At 49.6% G+C, this 25463-nt stretch overlaps 1 protein-coding gene across 1 annotated transcript in view; it reads right to left on the bottom strand.

Moving 5' to 3' along the window:
- Positions 1-25463, bottom strand: part of Acot7 (acyl-CoA thioesterase 7) — a 97421-nt gene that overhangs the window by 15261 nt on the left and 56697 nt on the right. The window contains 1 exon segment of the mRNA XM_020166687.2: positions 12317-12433. Coding sequence (XP_020022276.2) covers positions 12317-12433 — 117 coding nt within the window.

Below are 25463 nucleotides of genomic sequence, written 5' to 3'. Positions count from 1 at the left end.
CTCAAGTGGGGTGACAGTGTTCTGGACAGACAAAAAGCAGAAAGTGGGGGCCAAAGCGCCACCAATGGCCCCCACCACCACGACCACTTCCTAACAGTGGGGAAGATTTCAGTCAATCCAACCCTGAGCCTGCTCACCTTCCAGAGGGTGATGGTGCCATAGTACACAAGCCTGAGGTCTAACTCTGGCAGATACACACAAGAAACCACTTTGGAGGTGGACCCTGGCCTGGTCATTGGTGGGCTGGGACTGAACTTGAAATCTCAGTCAAAAGACAAATCCCGAGTCCTGGGATTTGACCAGGGAGGACCCAAAGTCTCCGAGGCCTGCTTGAGTCCCAGGTCTGCCTGGGTGTGTGGAGGCTGCCTTAACCTTTAGAGATGCTCCCACCCTGACCCTTACTTCTACCATTCATGACAGACACCCCCCCATCCCCTCACCCAACTGTGATCTGGCTAATCCTCTGCACCTCAGCCAAGGGTCTCTTTTCAAGGACATTCACCTAGGACAGACCAGGTCTCTCCAGTGCATTCCTTCTGTAACAGTCTTCCTGACCTGACTGTGGTGCCTGTACATTGGTGAGCTTGTCCACCTCACTGATGTCCCAGCCTGGAAGTACCACAGGGCAGAGCAGGGTAGGGGTCCCACTGATGTGCTGAACATGTGGCCCCGTAAGAGTTGGGAGGGTCATTCATGAAGACCAACCCACAGGGATGTAGCACTCTGCTGGCCCTCAAATCCCAGGGAGCCCCCCTATGCTCTCTCAGCACCCTGGAGTGGATGCTGAACACACCTGGACTAGTGACTCAGCACAGGCAGTAGCTTCTTCAAAGTCCCGAAGGCTGACCTTCCTTCCAGGTTCAAGTCAAATGCCATCAATGAGTGAGCATTATGGAGCTTCCCCGATCTCTGGAGAGATGGAGGGAAGGAGGCCCAGCACAGGGCCGTTCTTTATTCCCCACCATGCCCGAAGCGTCCAGAACAACCAGGAGCATGGACATGAATGAATGAGGAGTGGGGAAGGTAGGTTTGGAGTATCCCACACGGCTGGGGGCAGGTGTGGACACACTTGTCTGCAAACAGAAATCAACTCAAGCCCCAACACTGTGGGAGGAGGGCACTTTAAGGAAAAAGTTCTGGCAACATCTGTGGGGGCAGCCTGAAGCAGGAAGCCAGGTCAGCTCCAGCAATAGCAGCAGTGTGAGGAGAACTGTGTCCACAAGCCCCTGGGACTGCTTGACTCTGCAAGTCCCTCTGCTGCTGATCGATGCTATCATACATCCTTCCAGGGCCATGGGGCAGTTGCTTTGCAAAGAGACATGAGATCCTCCAGGGGTGTGGCGGAGGAGGGGAAGGCCAAGTGGACAGCTCAGCTCTCAGGCCAACCATGCATCAGGAGGTGCACCTTGGGCCTGAGCTGGTGACAACCAAGAACACTAGGTGCACCAGGAGGGCAGTGGGGTCAAGATCTCCTGCATGCCCTGCTGCCTGGTAAGTACTGTCCCCTTAGCTGCCTTCATGGCTTCCCAAGCTCTTCCTGCTCTGCCCTGGACCAGAGAACCCTAATCTCATAGCCTGAAAGATGCAGGAATAGTGGCAGTCACCATCCCACAATACAGTCCAGGTAGGCTCCCTCCCTCTGCCATTCTGCATGGCTGGATCATGTGTTGTCACTCCTCTCGCTAGATCAGAGCCTCCACGTCCAACCTACCCGTCAAATCATGAACAGGTGCCACAGGCCCTTTCATCAAATGTGGAAGCTGAGGGAGGCCGGACACGCATCAAGGGCATTAAAGGCAGCTGTGTCCACGTAGGTCACTGCCACAGGCAAGTAAATACCGCCCTGCAACAGGCCACTTATCAGGCCTCCTTTCTAGAGGCCCAGGTAGGAGGGCAGACAGGGTAGTCCTGTGTCCACTCTGCACCTCCAGTGCTGTCCATCTGAATCTGTTGTGACTTTGGTCATGAAGGGGCCTGTTGTGGTTTGAATATGAAATGTCTTCCACAGGCTCAGGCATTGGAGCTTAGCGCCAGCCAGCTAATGAGCTCTTGGGAAGTGATTGAGTGATAACTTAATGAATTCTTTTTTTTTCTTTTGTTTTGTGGGACTGGGGTTTGAGCTCAGGGCTTTGCACTTGCAAAACAGGTGCTCTGCCTCTTGAATCATACCTTCAGTCCATTTGGTGCTGGCTGTTTTGGAGGTGGGATCTCACAGATTATAGGCGTGAGTCACTGGCACCTGACTTGGACTAAACCCTTGATGAATCTGTATTGTTGTCATTATTAGGACATGGTGAAATGTGGGAGGTGGGGTGTGGTTGGAGGAAGTTGTTCATGTCAGGCATTTTGCCACAGTGACAAGACAGTAACTATTACAGAAAACTGGTACCAGGCATGTGGTACCAGTCACTGCTGTGACTGAATCTGATAGTGAGGTTCTTACACTTTTGGAAGAGTTTGGAGATGGAGGCTAGAGAAGCCCTAGAATACTGTAAGTTCAGAATAATGGGAAATTCTGGTGGGAGCTGAAAAAACCAGAATGCTAAAAGATGTGGATAATAAAGACTGTGCTCGTGAGGTTTCAGATGGAAACATGAGGTTTCTATTGGGAATTGGACTACAGGCCATTCATGTTCTGTTCTGGCAAAGAACTTGTCTACACTTTGTCTGTGTCTGAGACTTTGTGGGAGGCTGTGTTTAAAGACAGACTAATAATCTGGCAGAGGAAATTTCAGGGCAGCACAGCATTCAGGCTGCAACATGGTTATTGCTAGTGACTTCAACCGGGTTTACAGTGAGAATCAGGAGCAAAACGCAGACAAAGCCAGGCCTTGGTGGAGTGAGGCAGCCAAAAGTGCCAGCACCCCATGGGTAACAGGCAGACACTCAGTCGTGACAGTCAGCCTAGAACAGAGGTGCCACCCTGGAAGCATTCTGCCATGCTACCATCCAAGGACATCCAAAGATGAATACTCACTTAAAGGAGCAGGTAGGAAGGATCAAGGGAAAGACAGCTGCATGGAGAACATGTCCTACTGAGCTGAGCCCTGGGGCCCAGCTAAAACAGGTTCAAAGCCTGAATGCAGCATTTCCTGGAGAAAGAGGGCTGGAGAGGAATACTTGGCTCTTTCTGAGTTCCTACAGTGGTAAAAGCAGTTGAGAAGCCACTGTGGGAGGCAGAAAGGGCTCATGTTGGCTGGAGCAAGCATCTGGAGAGGTAGAAATCCCTCAGGCTGTGCTAGGGAGTCCCAAGTTCCGTGGCTTTGCAGATGGGCCAGATTTGAACCCAGGCTCAGTCATTGAGAAGGCACAAGCCAGAAAGACCCCTATAAAGTTAGAGCTAAGGAAGGCATGTTTTCTGAAGAGATAAGCACAACTGACAAAGGAGTCAACAGGATGAGGTGTGGCTAAAGCAGAAAAGTGCCTGCCTAGCAAGCACAGGTCTTGAATTCAAACACCAGTACTGCCAAAAAAAAAAAAAAAAAAAAGGCAAGTACTTTCCATATAGACAATAGGAGAGATACCTTGAGGGCATTTTAGGAGTGCACTCTGCCAGGGCCCCCTCTGGCAAAGCCTGCAGCTGTGCCACAGCTCAGCATACCTCACACATGACCCTGAACTGAGATGTGGGGACATGGCTGTCCTCCTGGGGACACCAAGCCACATAGTACCCTCTAGACCAGAAGTCCATCGAACACTTGGTGCGAGGCTGTGATAAGCCAGGAAGGCTTGCTGCCTCTGTTCCTTCGTGCCAATCCCCCAAACCTCATAAGGCACAATATCCACAGCTGAAGAGGTATGGAACAGAGCAGGGGAACCACCAAAGGCTAAGCTTTTCTCTCTCCCACAGTCTCTGCTGGAGCCTGACTACAGACTTGTGGAAGAGACTGAACAGGACAGGAAATGGTGGAGCTTGTGAATGGGCTGCTGCCATATCAGATGGAGTGAACTGTGGTCAACAGATATGGTCCCCAGAGATGTCCACATCCTAATCACTGGAGCCTGGGGACTGTGGCCTTTACATGGCAAAAGGGACTTTGCAGAAGAGGTTAGGCTAAGAACCTTGAAATGGGAGGGTAGTCTGTATTATCCAGGTGGGCCTTATGTACCCAGAAGGGTCTGTACAAGTAGAAGAGGAAGAAGAGATGACAATCAGGGAGATGGAAAGATGGAGGGATGTCCAGAGGTGCCACATGCCAACTATGGAGCTAGAGAACTGGCAGCTAGCCAAGGGGTGCAGGCGGCCTCTAGAAGCTGGAAAACTCAGGGGGACAGGTTCTCCCCCAGAGCCTCTGGAATTGCCCGCCTGGCAGCATCTTGATTTTACCCCAGTGAGTAAGTCAGACTTCTGACCACTATAGCAGTAAGATAAAATAAACTGTTTAATACCACTAAGGTTTTGGTAATTTGTTACAGAAGCCCTAGACAACTAATACAACAACCCAGGTAGAAGGCAAACTGGGTAATTTTAATGTAGTTCATGTTTTTCTGGCTGCTACTTCCTTTTAATTTTAATTAAGTATAAAAACTAGGAGCACAATACTTTGTGAAGCTCAAGAGTATTTTGTTGTTGTTGCTTTGAGACCAGATCTCACTACCTTATTCAGAGTACTTGCTGGGCTCAAGTACTCCTCTTGCCTCAGCTTCCTGAGTAGCTGGGATAACAGTCCTGTGCCACCATGCCTGACTTGAGTAATACTTTTTAAAAAGTTCTACTATATACTGTTTTCTAAGACAGGGTCTCACTACATAGGTATGTTCCAGGAAGGCCTATTACTCACTGTGTAGCTTAGGCTGGGCTTGAGACTACTATCCTCCCGACTTGGCCTCTTGAGTGATAGTCTACTGTGCATTTCTACCACTCAAGACAACATTTCCACATTTCAAGAATGGATTCACTAATTGGGTGCCAGTAGCTCTCATCTGTAATCCCAGCTATTTGGAAGGCTGAGATAGGGAGGATCACAGTTCAAGGCCAGTCTGGACAAATAGTGTGTTAAGACCGTATTTCCAAAATAACCAGAGCAAAATGGGCTGAAAAGAAAAAAGAAGTGATTCACTGACAGCAAAAAGAACCTGCAGGCAGAGTAGCTCAAGTGGCAGAGCACCTGCCTAGCAAGTGTGAGGCCCTGAGTTTAAACCCCAGTGCTACCCCCAAAAAACAAAAAGCAGTTTTACAAAGAAAAGCAGGCTCAAGTAAAATTCCTAGGAAAAAGAAAGAGATACCAAGGGCGATGGGAAGTACCTCGGTGCCTGTGTGTGGAAATCACCAAGGGCCGAGGATGTCAGTACCTGCCTGCTATAGGAACACACTTCCATGGTCTTACAGGTTTGTCAGTCTCTTATTTGTGGTTCTTCACAGGACTTGGGAGCTGGAGCTAAAACCAAAGTCCTCTTCTGAATCACAGAAACTAGCATAGTTGCTTGGGCCTGGAAGATGGTGGGTCAGACATACAAAGGCAGCTTCATGAGAAGGCTCCATGCCCAGTCCTAGAAGCCAGTTTGGTTTGAAGGAACACCAAAGACTCAGGGTGGTGACCTGGTGGAATTACTCCAGCCAACACCACCACATGGCACCTGGGCTAGCCATGGCCAAGGCGATGGACATCTGGGGACCAAGGGCTGCCCAACAGAATGTTCAAGATGACAGAATGTTTCATATCTGCACTGCCCTGTACAGCAGACACAGCCACAGGTAGTAGTGAACACCTGGATAGCTGATGCAAGGCAGGAGCTGTACTTTTCTTTTATTTGAGACAGGGTCACTCCATGTTGCTCAGGTTAATCTGGAACTTCTGGGCTCAAGCAATCTTTCTGCCTTAGCCTCTCAAGTAGCTACAAGCACACAGAACTGTGCCTAGCTTTAATTTTCATTTAATTCATTCATTCAATTTTTTTTTTTTTTTACTGGATGTGACCATGCCAGACAAGTGCTCTACCACTTAAGCCACACCCCCAGCCTTTTTGTTTGTATTTTGTTTTTGAGACCGAGTCTTGCTAACTTTGCCCAGGCTGGACTCTACTTGAGATCCTCTTGCCTAACCTCCCAACTAGCTGGAATTAGAGGTGCGAACTACGGTGCCTGGCTGTCATTTTCATTTTAATTATAATCTGGCCACAAGTCATGTGTAGCCAGGGACTGTTTTGTGGGTAACTCTGATGGCTCTTGCAACAAGGCTGATGGAACTGAGAGCTTAATGCTGCCAGAAACAAGAGACTGAACTATTTGCTTTTTCTCTGAAATTGAGCAGGAAAAAGAGCCTGGGCAGATGAGGGGCATGACCCAGAGCACTGTCTTCCTCGGTTCACTCTGCTACTATGGGAGCCCTGCCCATGTCTGCAAGTGGTCTCAGAGAGTGTAATCTCCTACACAAGCACACGAGGCGCAGCTGCCACCATGCTGCTGTCCAGGACGAGCATCAAAGACAGATGAGACTGCACTTGATCTGTGAGGACCACATTTCAGCACCTGTACTGCTGCTGCTAAGGGCCCTGGATACCTGGTGGTGTTTGTGCCACATTATCAAGTGACACCAGAGCACTGCGCCAGAGCCCTGTGGCCAGAGCCTTGTGGCTGTGTGCAGTTTTCAGACTGGGGATCACGACTGCTTCTGTCTCACCAGTAGTAAGAGGGTTAGTGGTTCCAAGCACCCAGCACAATGCCTACCACTCAAAAGTGAGCAACGCTAGTCAGGGATAAACACATTGAGTAGGCTGAGTTGTGAACTGCTGCAACTGTCTACTTGTCTGCTTTTAAGTGACAGTAAGCTGGCCAGGGTGGCGCATTCCGTGAGGCTGGCAGGTACCCCAGCCCACATCCCCCCAGACAGCGTCACTCTGTCGGCAGCCAGATTGCAGTAGTATGCCAGGGATTTGGAAAACAAAATAAAAAAAAAATAGGGATTTCCAAGCCTTTGAGTTTGCCAAGTGTCTCAAAGTATATGGAAATCTCAGAACAGCTCAGCCTTTGCACTCCACAGACCAGGGCAGTGAACCGTTTTAACAAAGACAGGTACAGAGAACGAATGCTGGCATCCTTATATAATACCCCAAAGTCTCTTCTCAAGATTCCTGTTCTCACTCTAACAGTCTGGGACATCATTTCTCCAGGAGAAAATTCCAGCTTTAGGTTTTCCTAACACTTCCAAAATCATCACTTCAATGTAGCTATTTTCCTGTTAACTTTTTAACAGCTGCCTTGGCAGTTTAACCTCTCAACACTGAGGGAAAATGGAGCAAGTGACCTGGAAAGAGTACATTCCGTTCACATGGTTGAGCTTTGTCGCCTGCCCTGAGTGACATGGTTTTTGCTGCCCACTTGCCAGTTCCCCATGCCTTTTGTGCTGTTCTGGTATACTTACCACACCTATCTTTGGGGGTGTGAAGGTCCCTAAGATGCAGCACTGGCCTGTCATGACCCTCACTGTCCCCAGCATCCATGTCAGTGCTGGCACAGGGTGTGTTAGACGCCTTTGCTGGGTGAAGAGCCCTGTGAGGCAGGTGGTTTCTGGACTGCTCCTGAAGAGTTTAGCCTCGCAAGGTACGCAGGTGCAGCCCATCCTGTGTACTTGTTGGACTGCCAGGCCAAGGGGCTCAGACTGAACATGGAACATCACAGGCACCCATGGAGGCACCCATGGAGGTCAGGTCACTGCTGTCTAGCAGCCATGGTGGGGGTGCTAGGGTGGGCTGCCAGGGCAAGGCTGTAATAGTGCTAGGCCTCTGTGCTATAGGCACCCCAGAAGGCCCATGTTTGTAAAACAGGGTGCCATCACACCAGGGGGCAAGGCAGCCAGAGGCCTCACTGGCCACACAAAATCGACCCGTGTTTGTAAGCCTGGGTGCAGTGAGCCATTCCTTAGCATGTTACCCCTCCTGGCTGAAATTCAGTCCTCTTCTGACCTGCTGGGGTGACCTGATGATGCAAGCTGTGGTGTAACTTTCTGATGGATACCCACCTGAGTGACAGGTTAGGCCAGTGGCCCAGCACAAGGCTAATGCTGTACAAAGGGCCACTTGTTTGCAGTTTTACAAAAGGCTGAACAGGTATCACAGAGCCCTTTTCTGCAACCTGGAGAAATGGTCGCCCAGGGTTCTGCCTTCCTGGTCCAGCCATTTATCTAAGGCTGAAATGGACAGGGCAGAAACCACTCATCATTCACTAAGCTACAGTAATGGCCCCCAAAGACACTCCATTGTATTCTCCGGAACCTGTGAACATGTGACCTTATGTGGCAAAAGGGTCTTTGAAGATGGGATTAAGCAATGGACTTTGAAGCTGTCCTGGACTGTGTAGGCAGACCCAATGTCAAGATGAGCCCTGACAAGGAAGGATACAGGAGGGTTGAGTAAGGAGAAGAAATGAGATAACAGGACCAGAGACTAGAGGGGAAAGGTCGTGCTATGAAGATGGAGTCAACAGGCCACAAGCCAAGGGATGTAGGCAGCTCCAGAAGCTGGAAAAGGCAAAGAACAGATTCTCCCCTCGAGCCTCCAGGTGGAGCACAGGTGGAAGGGAATGAATCTGTATCATTTTAAGCCACTAGTGTATGGTGATGTGTCACTGCAGCCATAGGTAACACAGGCACAGGAAGTGTTTGGCTACATCACATCTTGGGTATAGGGTCCCTAACAGCAGATCAGTCTCTGGAGTGGGGCTACCCTCCAAGGAGCACCAGGGGCCACTCAGAGCTGTTAAAGGGAGGGGTGAGAGAGAGGATGTGTCTAAGGTATGGGATGTGTCTGGTGGGATATTTAAGGCAGCATGAACACTGCCTACTGCAGTAGGTGCTGGCCACAGACAGCTTCTGCTCCAGTCCTGCAGTGCCTGGATGTGCCCTACCTTTTCCATGAAAACATCATTATCTAAAAACTGATCCTCAGGTTAATTAAAACTTATATTTTGCTTAAGAATGAGTTAATACTATTCCCCCCACAAAAGGCCTTCATTCAGTTCCTGGTCTATGCAATCATGTCTTTTTTTTTTTTTTGGTGGGGCTAGAGTTCAACTCAGGGCTCCACACTTGCAAAGCAGGCTTTACTGCTTGAGCCACACCTCTAGTCCATTTTGCTCTGGTTATTTTGGAGATGGGATCTTGCAAATTATTTGCCCGAGCTGGCTTCGAACCACAATCCTCCAAATCTCAGCTAGGATTATAGGTGTGCCACTGGCGCCCAGCTCCAATCATGTCTTCTTGTCATTACAAAACCCTGGCTTCTCAAGACTCATGGAAGAACCTACTTGCTCATTACTGTTTCTGATCTGACCCCATCTTCCCTACCACTTGGCAGGCAAGACATGGCCCTTTGTCAGCAGCCTCCAGCCATCTCGTTTCAAAACAGAAGCCCACCCTTCTGTGGCCCTCTGGGCAGTCCCTCTCTAGGCTGGTCTCGTGGGAAAAGGGATCCATACCCACATGGACATGGGGTATGGGAAGAGGTGGCATGGCACACAGGGGAGAATCTACTAACTTCACATTTTTACCCAAGTGAAAGTAAGCTATCATCTGTGAAAATTTAAAGGGAGAAGGTATCTGTACTGGATTGAACAGTGCCTCCACCCAAGTACTCATGTTCACTCAGAACCTCAGACTGTGACCTTATTTGGAATAAGGGTCTTTGCAGATGTAATAAGGCAAGGGTCTTGAGATGAGACTATCTTGGATCATCCAAGTCCTACAAGTGTCCTTCTGATTGACAGACCTAATGAGAAGACAGACGGTGACCAGAGGCAGCAATTGGAGTGATGTGGCCACAGATCAAGCAAAGTCAAGGGATGCCTGGAGTCATCTGGAGCTGAAAGAGGCAGGGCACGTCCTTTCCAGAGCCTTGGAGGGAATGTGGCCCTGCCGACACATTGGTTTTAGACTTCTGACCCCAGAACCAGAAGTGAACCTGTTTCTGTTATTTTAAGTCCCCAGCTTTGTGTAGCAGCCCCTGGGAGACAGCTGCCATTTTTCAGATCTCCACAGGAACCTTGCATATCACTGAGGCAAGAACTCAGGCAACCAGCAGTTCTGCAGGTTCTTCCAAGGATGCCTCACCACAGGTACTCGGCCATGGGCAACACCTCTCCTGGAGAAGTGGTGGGTCAGCCCCCATGGACTCCTCCACATTATAGCTCAAGTGTGAGGTGACAGGGAGACACTGGGCAGGGATAGTGGCTTCAGAGGCAGGAGAGCCTCAAGGATTTAGTATTCTCAGCAGAATCACATCAGAACAAAACAAAATTGCGATGTCAACTCCCTTTTTTTCTCAGTCACCAGCCAACACACTGGGACTGCATGGTACCATGAGCCCAGAGCCAGTGGGAACTCGCTGGCCTCACTCTGCAGCTCCATGCGAGGGAGCAGCATGCACTGGTCTGAGGTGGCAGAATACAAGACGAAATGTCACAACCCCGCTTGTGACACAGACACAGCCTGTGCAGCCTGAATGGTGACCCAGTTCCCTGGCCACACCCAGGTGGGCTCCTGTGTTGAACACATGCTGCTGACCTACTGTGACATTCCTCTGGAAACACCAAGAAGGCATGACAGTGTCTAACGGCTGTGAGGACATTAGACAAAACTAGGCCAGACTCCACAACTGCTATTTCAGTCTGGCCCGAATTCCTCTGTATCCAAAACAAGATGTCACCTGAGAAAACAGCAACAATCTCTCTACTCCCCAAGAGAAGTCAAGCATCCTCCTCGGGGGGGGGGGGGTCACTAGGCCAGGAGGTGGCAGGAGGAGACAAGGGACCCCCATCATGACCAGGCCAGTGACCAGGTTCTATACAGTGGCCCTTTCTGGTTGCTGCCTGCAGGAAGCCAGTCCACACTGAGGAACCTGCCAGAAGTCAGAGCTTCTGGAAACGAAGGAGCTGTTCTTTGTGTTCCCTTTAGAAGGGAAGTCTCCATCCTCACAGTCCCTGGTATGAGCTTCCTGATGTCTTCTAGATGGCTGAAGTAACCCCAGTTTTACAATTCCATTGAACTTAGAAATTCTTACCATGAGCCCCCATTCCCCTGGAGCACCCCCTTCATGGTGCTTTTTGGCTGTGTGAGGAACTGAGGATGCAGAGTTTGGGGCCCTTCTTGGGCACTCTTGCTTCTAGCAAAGGGTGACACTATCCCCTGGGTGGCTCTCTGAAGTATAAAGCTCATTTACTGTTTGGGCTGACAGGCAAATGGACTTGCTGGGCGGCAGGGTCTCCCTTCCCTTAGTAATTTTGAAGATGTTTTGGGGACAAGTCCCAAGGAATGTGAGCATATTCTCCACTGGGGGTTTGGGGTCTGTATTTAACAATGTGGCCCTAGTCACAGTAATCTCCCCAGGCAGGAGTTCCAGAAAGAGAGGCATGGCAGCACAAAAGGCAGAGTTCTCCCTTTCCCAAAGGCTCCTGCCACACCAAGCACAGTACTCCTAGCCCATGCTGCATAAGCACCCGGTCTCACCCCACAGCTCCTCCCACGAGCTGTTTTCATGGTATGGTGTCTCCAGAACCAGCCCCGGGCTCTGGACCCAGACCCTCCATCTGCAGCTCAAGGCCTTGCCACCGTGAGGGACCACAGCCTGCCATCAGGAGATGGACACAAATGAAAATCACCATGTGTCAGGAAGGGATGTTCAGTTTAGGTCTGCAGACAAATAATCACCCGCGAGTGTAGCAAACCATGCTCACCCTGGACCTACGAGAGCACCCTGGACCTACGAGAGCACCCTGCAACTCGCAGGCTAGACATGGGGCCAAGTTATTGGCACTGAATTTCTGTCCCCTGACACCCCTAATAACAAGGCTTCCCTGGACAGGGTGGGCAGAGCTGGCAGGAGTGCTCAAGGCTGTCTCTGCATTGGCCTGTTATTACCAAGCTCATGGATCACTTTTCCTCCTCCAAAATGAAACGTGCCTGCCACAAGGTTTGGTGGTGACCACACTCACAGAATCTCGGGGCTCCATCCACTGTTGTTTTAAGAGGATGAGCTAATGCTGGGCATTAGGAGGGAAAGGGCCTTCAATCACAGACTTTCAGATCTCACCAGACTGAGGAATCAAATCAAGGCTAGAAGTGTGGCTCAAGTGGTACAGGCCCCTGCCTAGTCAGTTCAAGGCCCCTAGTTCAAACCCCAGTACCACCAAAATAAATAAATAAATAAACACAAACCAATACACACTACCCTCACAGATGAATCTGTACAGGAAAAGCACAAAGCTCTGTTTCCTACGTCTCATGGCACATGAACAGACTCAGGTGTGAGCACAAAGCAAACCGGTTCCAGGGACCCAGGGAGCCTGAAGGCCACTCCCTCCCCCATCTTAGAAGAGCTCTGTTACCTTTCCGGATCTTGTCGTGAAAATTAATGGCATCCACGGAAGCTGTGACTATGTTGGTTTTGCAGTGGCGCGCAGCCACGATCCCGGCCACCTCATCCATTAGCTTCATGGTGACGCCTGCAGAGAGAAAAGAGTGCGTGGCAGGTGAGACCTGGAGGAAGGTAGCACTACTTCACGTCCTGGAAACGAGCCCTCCCACTCCATCAATGAGGGCTGCAGGCAGCAGTGGGTGTGGGAATGCACACTGCAGCTCCCACTTTAAACATGGCTTTCTCAAGAGCTTTTGAAAACAGCCTCAGATGACATTCTAGGCCATTAACAAAATGACAGCTCTGTCCTGTCCTCCCCTGCCAGGATAGCTTCATGACAATATCCACCAGGAGGGCCAGTGTCAGTTACGTCCCAAGCTGGTGATGACACGGAAGCTCAGAACCCTCGCATTCTGAGAGTTGGGAATGGTGGCCCAGGACAAAAATGTCCAACCCAGGGGCCACAGGGTGACATGGTCAACAAGAACCTGTACACATCCGTCACAGCAGTCTACTCATCACAGCCAAGGAAGGGGAACAACTCAACAAATGCCCTCCAACTGATGGAAGGTGAACTAAATATGGCCTGTCCACCTGCTAAACATCCACGCCGGTATCAGTGAGCCTTACAAACACACTGCAAAGGGAAGAAACCAGGCAACACGCCGTGTGAGGCATCCACACAACCTGCCAGGACAGGTGAACGGGGGGGACAGGAGGAGACCCAGGTCCCTGGAGACAGGGGAGGTGGCAGTGCAGCAAGGGGTGCAGGGCTTCTTCCAAAGTCAACTGAAGGCTGAGCAGGTTTCCCAAGCCAAAATCGGAAATGGGAAGTGCTCCAGACCCAAACCTCGGAGCACCCACAGGATGCCACAGCAGAAAAATTCACACCATGAAACTGTTTCATGTGTGAGATTGTTAAAGACACAGTATGGTGGGGATGTAAACTAGTACATCCACTATGGAAGACAGTATAGCAGTCCCGTGAACACTAGAAATGGAACCGCCACATGACCCAGCAGTCTCACTGCTGCTAGGTAGACAGCCAAAGGAAATCAAAGGGACGTCTGCTTTCCCATGTTCACTGCAGCACAAGATTCGTCCACCAGCAGACAAATGGATAAATAATATGGGGTACAGGGCTGGAGGAGTGGCACAAGTGGTAGAAGGCTAGCCTAGCAAGCACAAAGCCCTGAGTTCAAACCCCAATGGCACCCAAAAAAAATATGGTACATATACATTGTGGAATATCACTCAGCCATGAAAATCACTTGCAGACACTTAGATGGAACTCCCCATTTCATTATGTTAAGTGAAATACGATAGGCACAGAAAAACAGATATCACACCTTCTCACTCATACACGGAAGCTAAAAAAGCTGGTTTCATAGAGCAGAGAGTAGCAGAGTTAGTCACTAATGGCTAGTAAGGGTGGGGGCAGAGGGATGGAGAGGTTGGATGATGGGAACTGGAACGAGTTCTTGTGTCCACGGTTCAGATGATATTATGTATTTCTTACAGAACTAGAGAGAGAAGTTTGAAGGTTCCCAACACAAAGATCAATGGTTAGGAGATGGAAATGCACATGTATGGAATTATCATGCTGCACCATTATTATAAATAGTCACAACTATTCTGTCATTACAAAATATTGCCTGACCAAAAATTGTGTAAGATTCCCTTTAGGCTATGTTTATAAGGTACATACGAAACACAAATAAGTTCTGCCTTGAAATTTGGGTTCCATCCCTAAGATATCTTAATATGTGTATGCAAAAATTTTCAAATCTGAAAAAAATAAAAAATTTGAAACGTTCTGGTCCCCAACTGTTCCATATAGGGACTACTAAGCCCACAGTGGGTTGCACATCTCTGTGAATCAATCCACTGAAATCAGTGGCTCATCTACTGTGAATGGGTGGATTGTCTGGCATGAGAATTTATCTCAACAAACTGTTACATACAAAAAGCAAGTCCATGGCAAGTACACACCACGGACAAGGTTCCTTCAAAACTCAAGCTGCAGAGGCTGGCTTTTGCTGCACCCGTCTACTTGATGGATCAGTCTCCAAGACACACTAGTCTCTCACCCCAATTTTCTTTTTTTATTGTGGTACCAGGATTGGAACTCAGGGCCTTCACCTTAAGCCACTCCACCAGCCCTTTTTTGTGAAGGGAGTTTTCAAGATAGGGTCTTGAGAACCATTTGTCTGTGCTGATTTCAAACCGTGATCCTCCTGATCTCTGCTCCTGAGTAGCTAGGATTATATATAGGCATGAGCCACTGATGCCCAGCTTCACCCCAATTATTATGCCCTAGTATCATACATTTACTATTCCTATTTCATTTAAAAAATTTAATTCATGCCTTTTATTAAGTAAAATTGCCCATATTCAAACATTTTTTACCTATAAAAGCATCTAAGGGGTGCTTATCAACCCAGTAATAGCTAACAGAAATCTTAGAATCTATGTACAAGACTCACCATAGCATACAGAATGATTTCTAGATTTTCAAAAAGAGGCAAAAGGCCAGATTCCATCTCATCTGTGAAAGCCGAACTCATGTGGCTGAAGCCACAGATTCATTGTCTATGGGCTGGCAGGTGACGCAGGCTGTGGGCCAGTGGCCAGTCAAGATCCTTCTACTGGTCAGCTTTGGCCTACTGTCTCCCCACACCACATCGAGGGCCCTCATCTCTTCAAGAGACACAGCAACTGAGAAAAATGTGCGTGTTTTGACTAGATCCTGATTGTAACTGACTAATAAAAAGCATAGCAGCTGGGGACCTGAACACTCAGAAGCCACTTGACCTTAAGCACTTACACATTTATTTGAAAGGGTGTGACAGTGGAATGGTGGGTGTTAAAAGTTACCTTTAGATACACGTCTGGGATTGGCTTTGAAACTATCCTGAAGGTAAGGGGTGAACAGGAATGGCCAGGTGTTGACAGCCACTAAGGCCAGGTGTGGATGCCTGCTGGAAGTTTAAAATTCTTGTCTCTACTTGTGTGTGTATTCAACCATTCTCACCCTAAAAATTATTTTAAGATTTAGTGTTCTTGAACTGGGATGTAGTTCATTGGTAGAGAGTTTGCTTAGCATTCTAAGCTGGTGGGGGGTTTCATCCCCACCCAGTACTGCAAAGAAAAACTATTAGTGATCTTGATTTTTTAAGAAATTGTTTTACTACCATGGCTTTTCTTAGGGAAGCTGAATGAACTGTGGTGGTGGTGGTGATGAAGATGAGGAGGAAGAGAGAGGTGAGTGCTGGCTGCACGTGTTGTCTTCAAAGTGCCCACAGACTGGCAAACCTATTCTGCTCCATCTACTTGAGAGGGTCAGAAGTCCCATTTCTCAAAAGAACAACAGGGTCTCAAGTCACACAGCAGTTCAGTTCTAAAGATACCACCAAATGAAATGCTAGGAAAACTCTGAGCTCTTTTTCAGAAACAATCAGGGGCACCAGGTTTTCTCCCTCAGGCAAACCAGGAAGCCTGGCAAGGAGGGCCAGAGTCTGCATAGGGGTCTCACTTGGAGAGGATTTTGTGGAAATTCACTAAGGAAACAGACACATAGAGCCCTGTCTAATCCCACATGGGCTCTTTTGGCCTTTCTTTCCCTCCTAAGGGCCTCCATGAAGGCCATGGACCCCCCACATTTGGTAGGTGTGGGCCTGTTGAGAAAAGTCCCTAGTCTAGGACTTCTGGAATCTAAAACACAGAACAGGACAGGACACTCTGTGTGTCAACACTGGCAACCACTGAAACTATGCTTCTGAATTAACCACACTGTGCAATGAGTGTGGGATCCCATCGTGTGGCTCAGGTTGTATACTCAGGAGTCAGACAGCCTAGGTGTCAATGCCACTCCCCACCCCTGCATGCCTCATTACATATTCTGAGGGCATGAAGGCCAGTACTATTGCCCGGCTGTAGAACCTCAGGTGGCTAATGACCTCTGTGATAGACGAGGTGACAGCACCCACATAGGATGATTGAAAATGGATGAGCTGAAGGGCCAGCAGTAACAGCAGTTGTTGTCATGAGACATGGGTGCAGTGGACATCTGCTGAACTAAAGTCAAATTTGCTTTAGAGCTTTGGGGAGAGTCCGAGGCTTGGGGGGTGAATAGAAAAGGAAAGAGAAGTGAAATGTCTCAGGACAGCAGTAAACTCATATTCTGCTCAGGTGGACCCTGGGGGAGCCAAAGGATAGTGGGCCTGACCAGGTGCCACACTCACAGGGCACAGAGGTAGGGCACACCACCACCTCCAACACGGCCCTGGTGTCAGAGCGCGTGGACGTGTGTGCTCAGCTCAGCGAAGGTGGGGCAGTGCTTGGCGGCTGAGTTCTATTGATATGCTTCACACAAGGCTGAGTTGTGACGATAGCTGGGGCAGTGGTCAGAGTAGGGTGCTGTGTGCACTGAAACATTTTCCCACAGGTACCAAGCACCAGGAGCACACTCCTCAGGGGCAAAGGAAGGCTCCCTTGGCCTGGGATTGGTGTCAAGATACAGCATGACACTGCAGCGTGGAACACTGCCACGGCGGATTCAGAAGAGGCTGGTCCAGAACCTAAACCACGGTGATCAGGGACACACAGCTGAACACACAACAACCAAGACAGATGGGATTCTAGGAGCTGCAGGTGTTGGTGGGGATGCATTTCTCAGGGTATTTCAGAAGTGTGTGACAATGTGCATCCAGGGAGTAAGTGCAGCCACGCTGGGCCCTTTGAGAACCACAGAGTAGCAGAGTGTTTCAGAGAAAAATAAAGAGGGTGAGATGCTGAAGTCGACATCAGCAGACAGGAGAACGAACGCACACAGAGAAGTGAGGACCAGCTGCACTGCTGAGGGCCTGGTGCCAGGCAGGAAGGGTTTAGTGACTCAGTAGAAGGTCAGCTCCCAGAAGGCCAGGTCCTTCATCTGCTTTGTCCACCAACATATCTGAGGGTCTGGTCACCAAAGGCTCCTCTCAACAAATACAGATAAGTGGCGCTGAGCCTCACTGGAGAGTAGCCTGCTGAGGCAGAAACATTGTGCCTCCATTTCATAAATCAATACACAGTAACACAGGGAACCACTTGTCCAGGCACATGGTTGGAGTGAGTGGGTGTAGGCCCTGCCCAGAGGGCACCAGAGGCTGACCTATGCTGCTTCTCCACCCAGGTCTCCAATATTGAGAACTGAGTGGAATTCTCAACTCAGATAAGAATATGGCACAAGACAGTTTAAGATCGTGGGGAGGAGTGTGGGAGGCATGAAAATGATTGCGGGGGAAGGGAAGAGAAAGGAAGAGTTTTAGCAGGAGAATAAAGTGGAATTGTAACCAGTTCCTTCAAGTGGGGTTTTGACTCTGGTCTCCAAAATGTGAACTTGCTGCTACGGACTCCACAGGGCCTGTCACTAAAACTCTAGGCACATGGCAGCCAAGATGGGCAATGAGGCCCCAAGAGACTCCGAGGTGAACACACGTGGCTGGGGTGGTTGCTGGTTTGTGGATACCATATGGTGTACCCCAGGAACACAGCAAGAGACACTGGTTCTCTCTCTCACTATGCATATCTATCACCAAATTATACACTAAATCTGGGGCTTGATGCCAGGTATCAGGAACAGTGACTAATACAAGTGGAGAGTGACCAGGACAGTTTAGTGTCCCAACACTGCCAGATGAGGAGGTCTTCAAAGCATGGGGCCTGCCTTTGCTACAGCCAGGGCTGCAGGCAAAGCTCTGGGCTCTCCCAAGGCTTTCACCTGGATGACTCTCCACCCACTTCAGCCAAACCTACACCTCCTGAGAAGATCAACGAGAAGTGACTGCAGATAGATTTGAGGGCTCACTACGGAGAATTTCCTGAGCAAAAATACTAGGACAGAAAAAACTCAAGTGTTTGGCTTTATAAAAGCCCTGCAGCCAGATCGGAGCTGGAAGCAGACTCCAGTCAGAGAAAAAGACTCCACTGGAACCTCTGCCTGAGGCTCATTCTGCCCCAAGTCTGCATTTCTACGTATGCTACAGTGGATCAAGAAAAACGAAGGAAGGCTGAGACCCTACACAGAAACTAAACTCTGGTGGCTACTTAGAAGGAAGAGAACTGATCTCCCAACAGTCAAGATTATCACCAAACATTAAGCATAAGCTCTCTCTTCCCTGTTCCCAGCAAGGAACTGGACGTGGGCTGTATGAGTCTGAACTGAGCCGCTCATTACCTGTCACTAAGAAGAAATGAGATCAAGTGGTTCATGCAGAAGTGGAGTAACTGAAAACCCACATGCTCTTATCCTGTCAATGACATGTGTGTAAAGACACTATCACAAGATACCCCATCTATAACCATGCACATGATACACTACAATGTCGACTGAGACAGCTAAAATTTGTTAAATTCTGTCAAAACAGAAAAGCCCCAGGCCGGGTTCATAACTGCCTTCCCTGCTAGCACTGTCCAGCTGGGTGCTCTGTCACCCAGAGAAACCACCAGTCCTCTTCTACACTGGAAGTTACCACCCTGCCTTGGCTTTCCTGCACATTAATGAAACCGCCAAGTCCAAGTTTCCTCAACAATGCCTGTTCCAGGTGCCACAGGAAGCCATACAGTCTTCCCACTTAGATACAGCTGGTGCCAACATCCAGAGAATAACTGGCAAATTACAGTCCATCATGGGCTGTCCTTATTTCCCAAGATTTGTAATTTAAAAGATGACAACAAAATTGTAGGATTTGCTGTCTTTGGAGACTGTATTCGCTTCAAGAATTATGGGAAGGAAAAAAAATCAGACTTGGTTGGCCACTCATATGTAGATAAACACTGGGTACCAAAGATATTTTTGAATCTAACATTTAACTGCTTACAGGTTTTTTTGTGTTTTTTTTTTTAAAGTATCGACAGCATGCTGACTGGAATAAAAATACAGGCTTAATTTTACTTTCCCAAGACTCACTGGCTGGCTGGGCCAGGCCTGTCTACAAACCCCCAGAGGCGGTGAAAAGCTCAGAGCCTGCCGCTGCCACTGCTTGTACTGTGGGTGGGAACCTGCGATGTCCTCATTTCTATATTTAATCCCAGCTGATGGGTGTGGGTGCCAGCCTCCTATATTAAGCAAATGATAGTAACTTCAGCTTATTTTCCACATCCCACCCTTTGGTAATGGCAAGGGGTTATTATAAGATCCAGGTGAGTGAATGTTCACAGACAGCCAAGGCTTCTCCTCTGGGTCCTATCACCCGGCACCCCTGTGAACTGAGACCAAGGAATTCCTGGCACAGGAATCTTAATTAAGTTTGTAAGGATTTTTTTTGGCAATTAATGCACAGTGTAGTAAAGATAATGAGTTTCTAAAGACAGTAACAAAATTTCACAAGTGGGAACTCTGGTGAACTCCCAGGTGGAGCTGAATTGTGGGTCCCAGATGCCTAGGAGCATCAGAGACCCAGGGAGACAGGGCAAAGAGCTGCCCAACTGCATTTTATCCTCACCTTCTATGCACTGCACTCTGCATCATGAAGCTCGGGGGGGGGGGGTCACAAGTAAATCTGCCCACTGCAGCTTGAGTGTCAACAAGGCAATGAAGAAGACAGGAGGGCATCCCCAGCCTCACTGCCTCAGAGGTCAGTGGGTGGCAGCAGTCACCCCTGAGCCCACATATAGTCTGAGGGAGATAAGCCAGTGGCCAGTCTCAGCTTCAACCTGGAGTCCAGAAAAGCAAGGTTGCTTGTTCAAAGGTTGGGAACCATCTGGCAGGGTACCACTTTCCGTCCAAGAGACTGGACTGGGGTGGGACAAGGCTAACATTTCAGAGTAATATGTTGGTAGTGTTGGACAGGACAAATGTTAGAAGACATCTGCCATGGTCACCCTAATGAACACAGCTCAGGAGGGAGCAAGGGCTGATTCACATGGCACCAAAAGAAGGATGCTCATGTTGCAGAGCTGACTAGGATCTCACACAAATGCTTTGCTTCTCTAGATGCCAGTCTATGCCATGCTGGCCAGCAGGGATCCGGCTGAGAAGCAGCCTCAATGTGGAAAAAATCAACTTCCCAGGATGGGAGGCCAGTGGGATAGGGTAGCTTGGCCAAGGTGACTGAGGCCACACCCAGCCAGGGAGCGTGGAGGGTCTGTGGGTTCACAGCTCCTGCTCCAGAGCCTCTGGGTGGACATAAAGCTGCTCTTTGGAGCTTCAGCTAGAGAGCAATGTTTTAAAAAACCAAGACGCTGAGCAAGCAAGAGCCAGAAGGAACACTCCTCTCACTCAAGACCACACTCAGGTCCACAACTGAGGAAGCGGTGCCCAGGCCAGGTTTGCTGGCCTATCTCTGGACCCTCACACTGGAAGCGTCTCACGAGCAGGAAGAAACTTCCCTCTCCTCCTCCCCTGCCAAGGGCATGCATCCTGCCTCCCACAGAGGGGCCTGAATTAATGGGAGGCTCACACATGGAAAGAGCATCTGCGCCTCATTCTGCATTTTCCAGAAAAAGAGACTCCTACTGATACATGACTGCCTTGAGAAAGGCCCCATCCTGTATCCATCCCAGCCGTCTGTGCCCTGGTGCCTATCTGCTGCCTTTCTCCTTGGGGCCAGCTGCTCCTCCCCTCTACTCTTCCTTCAGGTTCCAGCTAAGATGTGTAACCCCTGGCCTCAGGACCCTGGGCGGTGTGCATGCCCTCTGGCTGCTAGACATCTGTTGGAGGATTTGTCATGGGAGGTCCACAGCTCCTGAGGCATCAGAGGCTGGGACTGAGGCTGTCACACGATACACTGGGCTGACTGTGTGGCGCCTATCTCGGGCTGTGGTTCTTCTCCATTCCTTCCAGTTCAGCCATCTGGCTCCTGTGTGCCTACTCCATGCCAGGCCCTGCTCTAAGGGGAATATAGCAGTGCACTCAACAGGCAGAAGCCCTCATCCTCGCAGGCATCCATTCTCTGGGGGTTTAGGAAAGTGTGCCTAGTTGTGATATGCTCTGAACAAATGCAAGCAGGGCCAGGGAGTGTACTTTATACAGTGCACTAAGGAAATTTCCATCTTTTTTCCTTTTCTTCACAAGCCTGAAGAAAAAAAGCAGCAGCTATGTGTCTTGGAACCACAACAGGGGTGGAGGAGGCATGGAACAGAGCCCACAGGGCTCCCCCAGAACAACAAGGGGGTAGACCTCCAGAATGATGGAAGGCGATCCACGATGGACAGGGAGGCCCCCTGGGGAAATGACCTCAGAGAGGCATTGTGAGGGTAGAAATGTCCCAGATAAAGAAACTGTGGCTTCCATCTGCAGGGCCTGAGCACAGTCCTCTGCTGCAGGCTGCTGTGTGGGAAGACTGCACTGGGGGAGGGAAGGGGCTGTGGAGCTCCATGTCTGCTGCTGCATATGAGAGGCCCTGTGGCCACTGCCAGAGTCCAGTGAAGAAGCTGGTACTAGAGTCATCAATGCAAGAGCCATCAATGCAGAAGCCACCAGCCTTGGGTAGAGCAGGGAGTCAGGGAAGGTGGAGAGAGCAGGGGTGTGAGAAAGGGGCCCTGAGGCCTCCAACACAGGCAGGAAAAGCAACAGGATCAGCAAGGGAACCAAAGGAGCAGCGGGTGAAGAAACAGCCAGGGAACCTAGAGTACTGCACCTGCCCATTGGGTTCGGTCTACAGGCCAAGCAGAGGTAACCTTGATAAGGAGGCACTGTTTGAGGCAGGTTCAAGGGATGCTGATAAGGAGGCCCTGAATGCTGGAGCACTTAGCTCTCAGAGGAACTGAGCTGAAAGGGAGTGTCCCTGAACAGCTGGGAGACTCGCTCTGCCACAGAAGAGAAGACTGGCTTCCTGCTGCTGCCATGTCTACCTGGACAGGGGTGCGTGGGGGGGGCGGGTAGTAAACCAAGGACAGTGTGACAAGTAGCGCCTCAATGACACTGGCTGAGGAACTGTTTCCTGACAATCAAAAGCAAGTTGATGGCATGGGGTGGGGGTGGGGAGGGAGACTAGAGTGAGAAGGGGATGATAGCATGTTAACACAACCACCCTGGGAATGCTAGGTCCTTTGGCGGTTAGAGATGGGGGTGTACTCTGAAGATAAATGCTGCAGACTCAAGATAGCACACCCTGGCCTCTGTGTTTTGTGAAGTCAGCACTCCCTACAGGGCCCATCAGTGATCACTCTCACCCTTCATCCAATGACACTCCCAATCTGGGATTGGGGGTGCAAGTGTGATCAAAACAGACTGGGATGTTGGGAACTGGTGTCTCACGCCTGTAATCCTAACTACTCAGGAGGCAGAGATCAGGAGGATTGTGGGGCAAATAGTTCATGAGACCCTATCTCAAAAAACCCTTCACAAAAATAGGGCTGGTGGAATGGCTCAAGGTAAAGGCCTTGAGTTCAAGCCCCAGTACTGGGGAAAAAAAAAAAAAAAAAACAGACTGGGACCCTGGCCATAGTGGTGGAGGCAGAATCACCCCAGCTATAGGGCTCAGGAACAACCTCATAGCCACATTCTGCACTGAGTGCTGGGGTGGTACCCAGCAGACGGGCCTGCATGTCTGTCAGTGGGGCTATCACAGGGAGGCAGACCCCAGAGGAGGGGAGCCATCTTTACAGAAGGGGTTGGGGACATGTGTCCAACCAGGACAGCACAGAGGAGGGCACGGAGGTGGTAGGGAACCAGCACAGGGCAGGCGGTAGGACAAGCTAGGACATCACAATTCTGGGTCTTAAGGATGTGGATCTGGTGGTGGTTAGAGTAGGGGCAAGGGGGACATCAGGGATCCAGAGGTGTGAAGACAGAGGTGTGAAGGCAGCCCCTCAGCCCTGGGTCCACCCTCCTCTATCCATCCTGTGGGTGGATTTTGTTATTCTTTTCCCAGTTCCAACACTTAGGTATTTTTAATTTTTCTTTTTAAGTAACACAGGCTCAAAGCTTCCCACTTTTCCTCTAAGAACATCTTTAGCATCTCCCCCGGATTTTGAGAGGAAGCATTCTCCTTTTTTGTTATTTTCCAGAACACGTGAAGTCCAGAGTCTACTTTCTCTTGGACCCATCATTGCTCAGGGGGGCGCTTCTTAGCTCATGTTCTTGCTATGGATGCTCAGTCTTGATGGGTCCAACTTCAGGAATTTGTGATTAAAATGCTCCTTGTGGTGGAGATTTCATGACCATATTTCATAAATACTCCACTGGGTATAAGCAAAAGTCTTTAATTCTCTATGAGGCAGACCATTACATTCTTTCTTTCTTCTTCCCTGTCTGTAACGATAAAAGTAATAAAGCAAGCAAAATAAAAAGACCTTGCGCAGTGGCTCCAGTCTCTAGTATTAGCCACTTGGGAGGCTAACGCAAGAAATCAATTGAGCTCAAGACTTGGAGGCCAGTCCAGGCAGCACAGCAAGACCCTATCTCAAAAACAAACTAAATAAAAAACAAACCACTAACCTTAACTATTACTTCCTAGTTGCTTTCTTATATTGCCTCATTTAAGAAAAGGAAACCAAGGCCCAGGGAGGGTAAGTCAGGGCTGCTACAGACAATTCCAGAGGCACCTGTACACATAACTTTAGGACTCAGGAAGGAAAGGGCACATAAGGAGATCAAGAGTGAAACTGGGTCCAAGGGGCCATTGTCCCGTCAAGGATCCCCAAGGGCTGCCAGAGCAGGGGGACACATTGAACTGGATGCTAAAAATCTATTGGATGTCACTGGGATCATGGGGCTATGGCACCATGGGGCTGGGAGCTCCTGGAGTAGAGAAGGAAAGGAGGGAAGAGGGCTGATGGCAGGCAGGGGGACAGCTATACTCAGGGGCAGGAGACCCCTCAGGTCCTCACCCTTCATGTGAGGCAGAATCATGTGGACAATATGCCAACCTGCAGGTGCCTAACCTCCCCCAGCCACTCTAAGGCCCATCAATGTGGGAGGATGGCAGTTTCAGCATGTAGCAGTATGAAAACACAGAGGAGACTTCAGGGCAGCAGAGTGGTGGCCTCTGATGCTTGGGAGGCCGAGGGCCATGTGTAAGGGCAGCATCCCAAGTTTGTTGAGCAAACACTCTAGCTGTGGGTTTTTTGGGCCCCTGAATCATTGGAACCATCAGGGCACTGTGTATTAAAGATGCCAGTCCCAGGTCCCAGTTCTGCCCTCTCTCCCTGTGGAATCACACCCTCCAGGTTATGCACAGGAATCTGTTTCTAACACACACCAAGATGATTTATGAGAGTCAGACAAGTCTGAAAAACCACCTTATCCCCAACTCACTGCACAGCCTTTTGTCTGCACTAGGAACTGAGCAGCCGCTTCCCATGAGGGACACTCCGGATCTGTATCTCCAAGCAGCCAGTTTTTACCCAGAACCAAATGTGATCAATAGCATGAGGTTCTGTTCTAAAACAGAGAACGCCTACCCTTACATTCCTCTCACACTCTGAGAACCCCAGAATTACAGAAGCAACCAGAATGACCCAGACCATCCCCACGATAAAGGTCAACTATATCCACATGTAGGCTGAAATGAAAAGACATGACAGAAACCCCCAAAGATATGCAGTGGTCAGGCCAGGTTCCAACTAGGCTGGTGGGGGGCAGGGAGCACCTGACCACCCAGAACAATTGCCACTGTCTCCAATTTACTTCTGCCTAAAACCTTCCCAACTCCCTTCCTGTCCCAGCTCCAATGGTCCTGCACGGTGTGGAGGACCACTGTGAAGGATGGTAAGGTCAGTTAGTTGTGGGAATTAAGTTCTCCTAACAGCATGAAAACCACGCACTGGAGCTAGGTGTGGCGGCCGTATCTGTGATCACAGCACTAGGAAGGCAGAAGCTGGAACACTGAGTTGGCACCCTGTCTCAAAAAAAGGCTAAACAGGTTCTGGAATTCTTCCTAAAGGGTACCAAGGAAGATGGTAAGAGTCTGGAGTTAGGAAGTAGGTAGAAACGGGGAAAATACGTTCTGACTAGTTTGAGGGAGGGTCTCCCTGCAAGGGAAGCTTTCCCTCTCCTCCAGAAGGGAAATCTTCAGCAGTGGTGCTGCCCCAGGCTGGCCACCAGAACCTCCTGGGGACTTTGTCCATGACTGGCACCTCCTGAGTCAGGGCTAACTGTCTGGGGTGGGCCTGGGGGTCCCAGTGAGCTT

Source organism: Castor canadensis, chromosome 7 (genome assembly GCF_047511655.1).
Source record: "Castor canadensis chromosome 7, mCasCan1.hap1v2, whole genome shotgun sequence".
NCBI lineage: Eukaryota > Metazoa > Chordata > Mammalia > Rodentia > Castoridae > Castor > Castor canadensis.
Note: the sequence above shows the minus strand (reverse complement) of the source record. Positions and strands in the feature narration are given on the sequence as shown.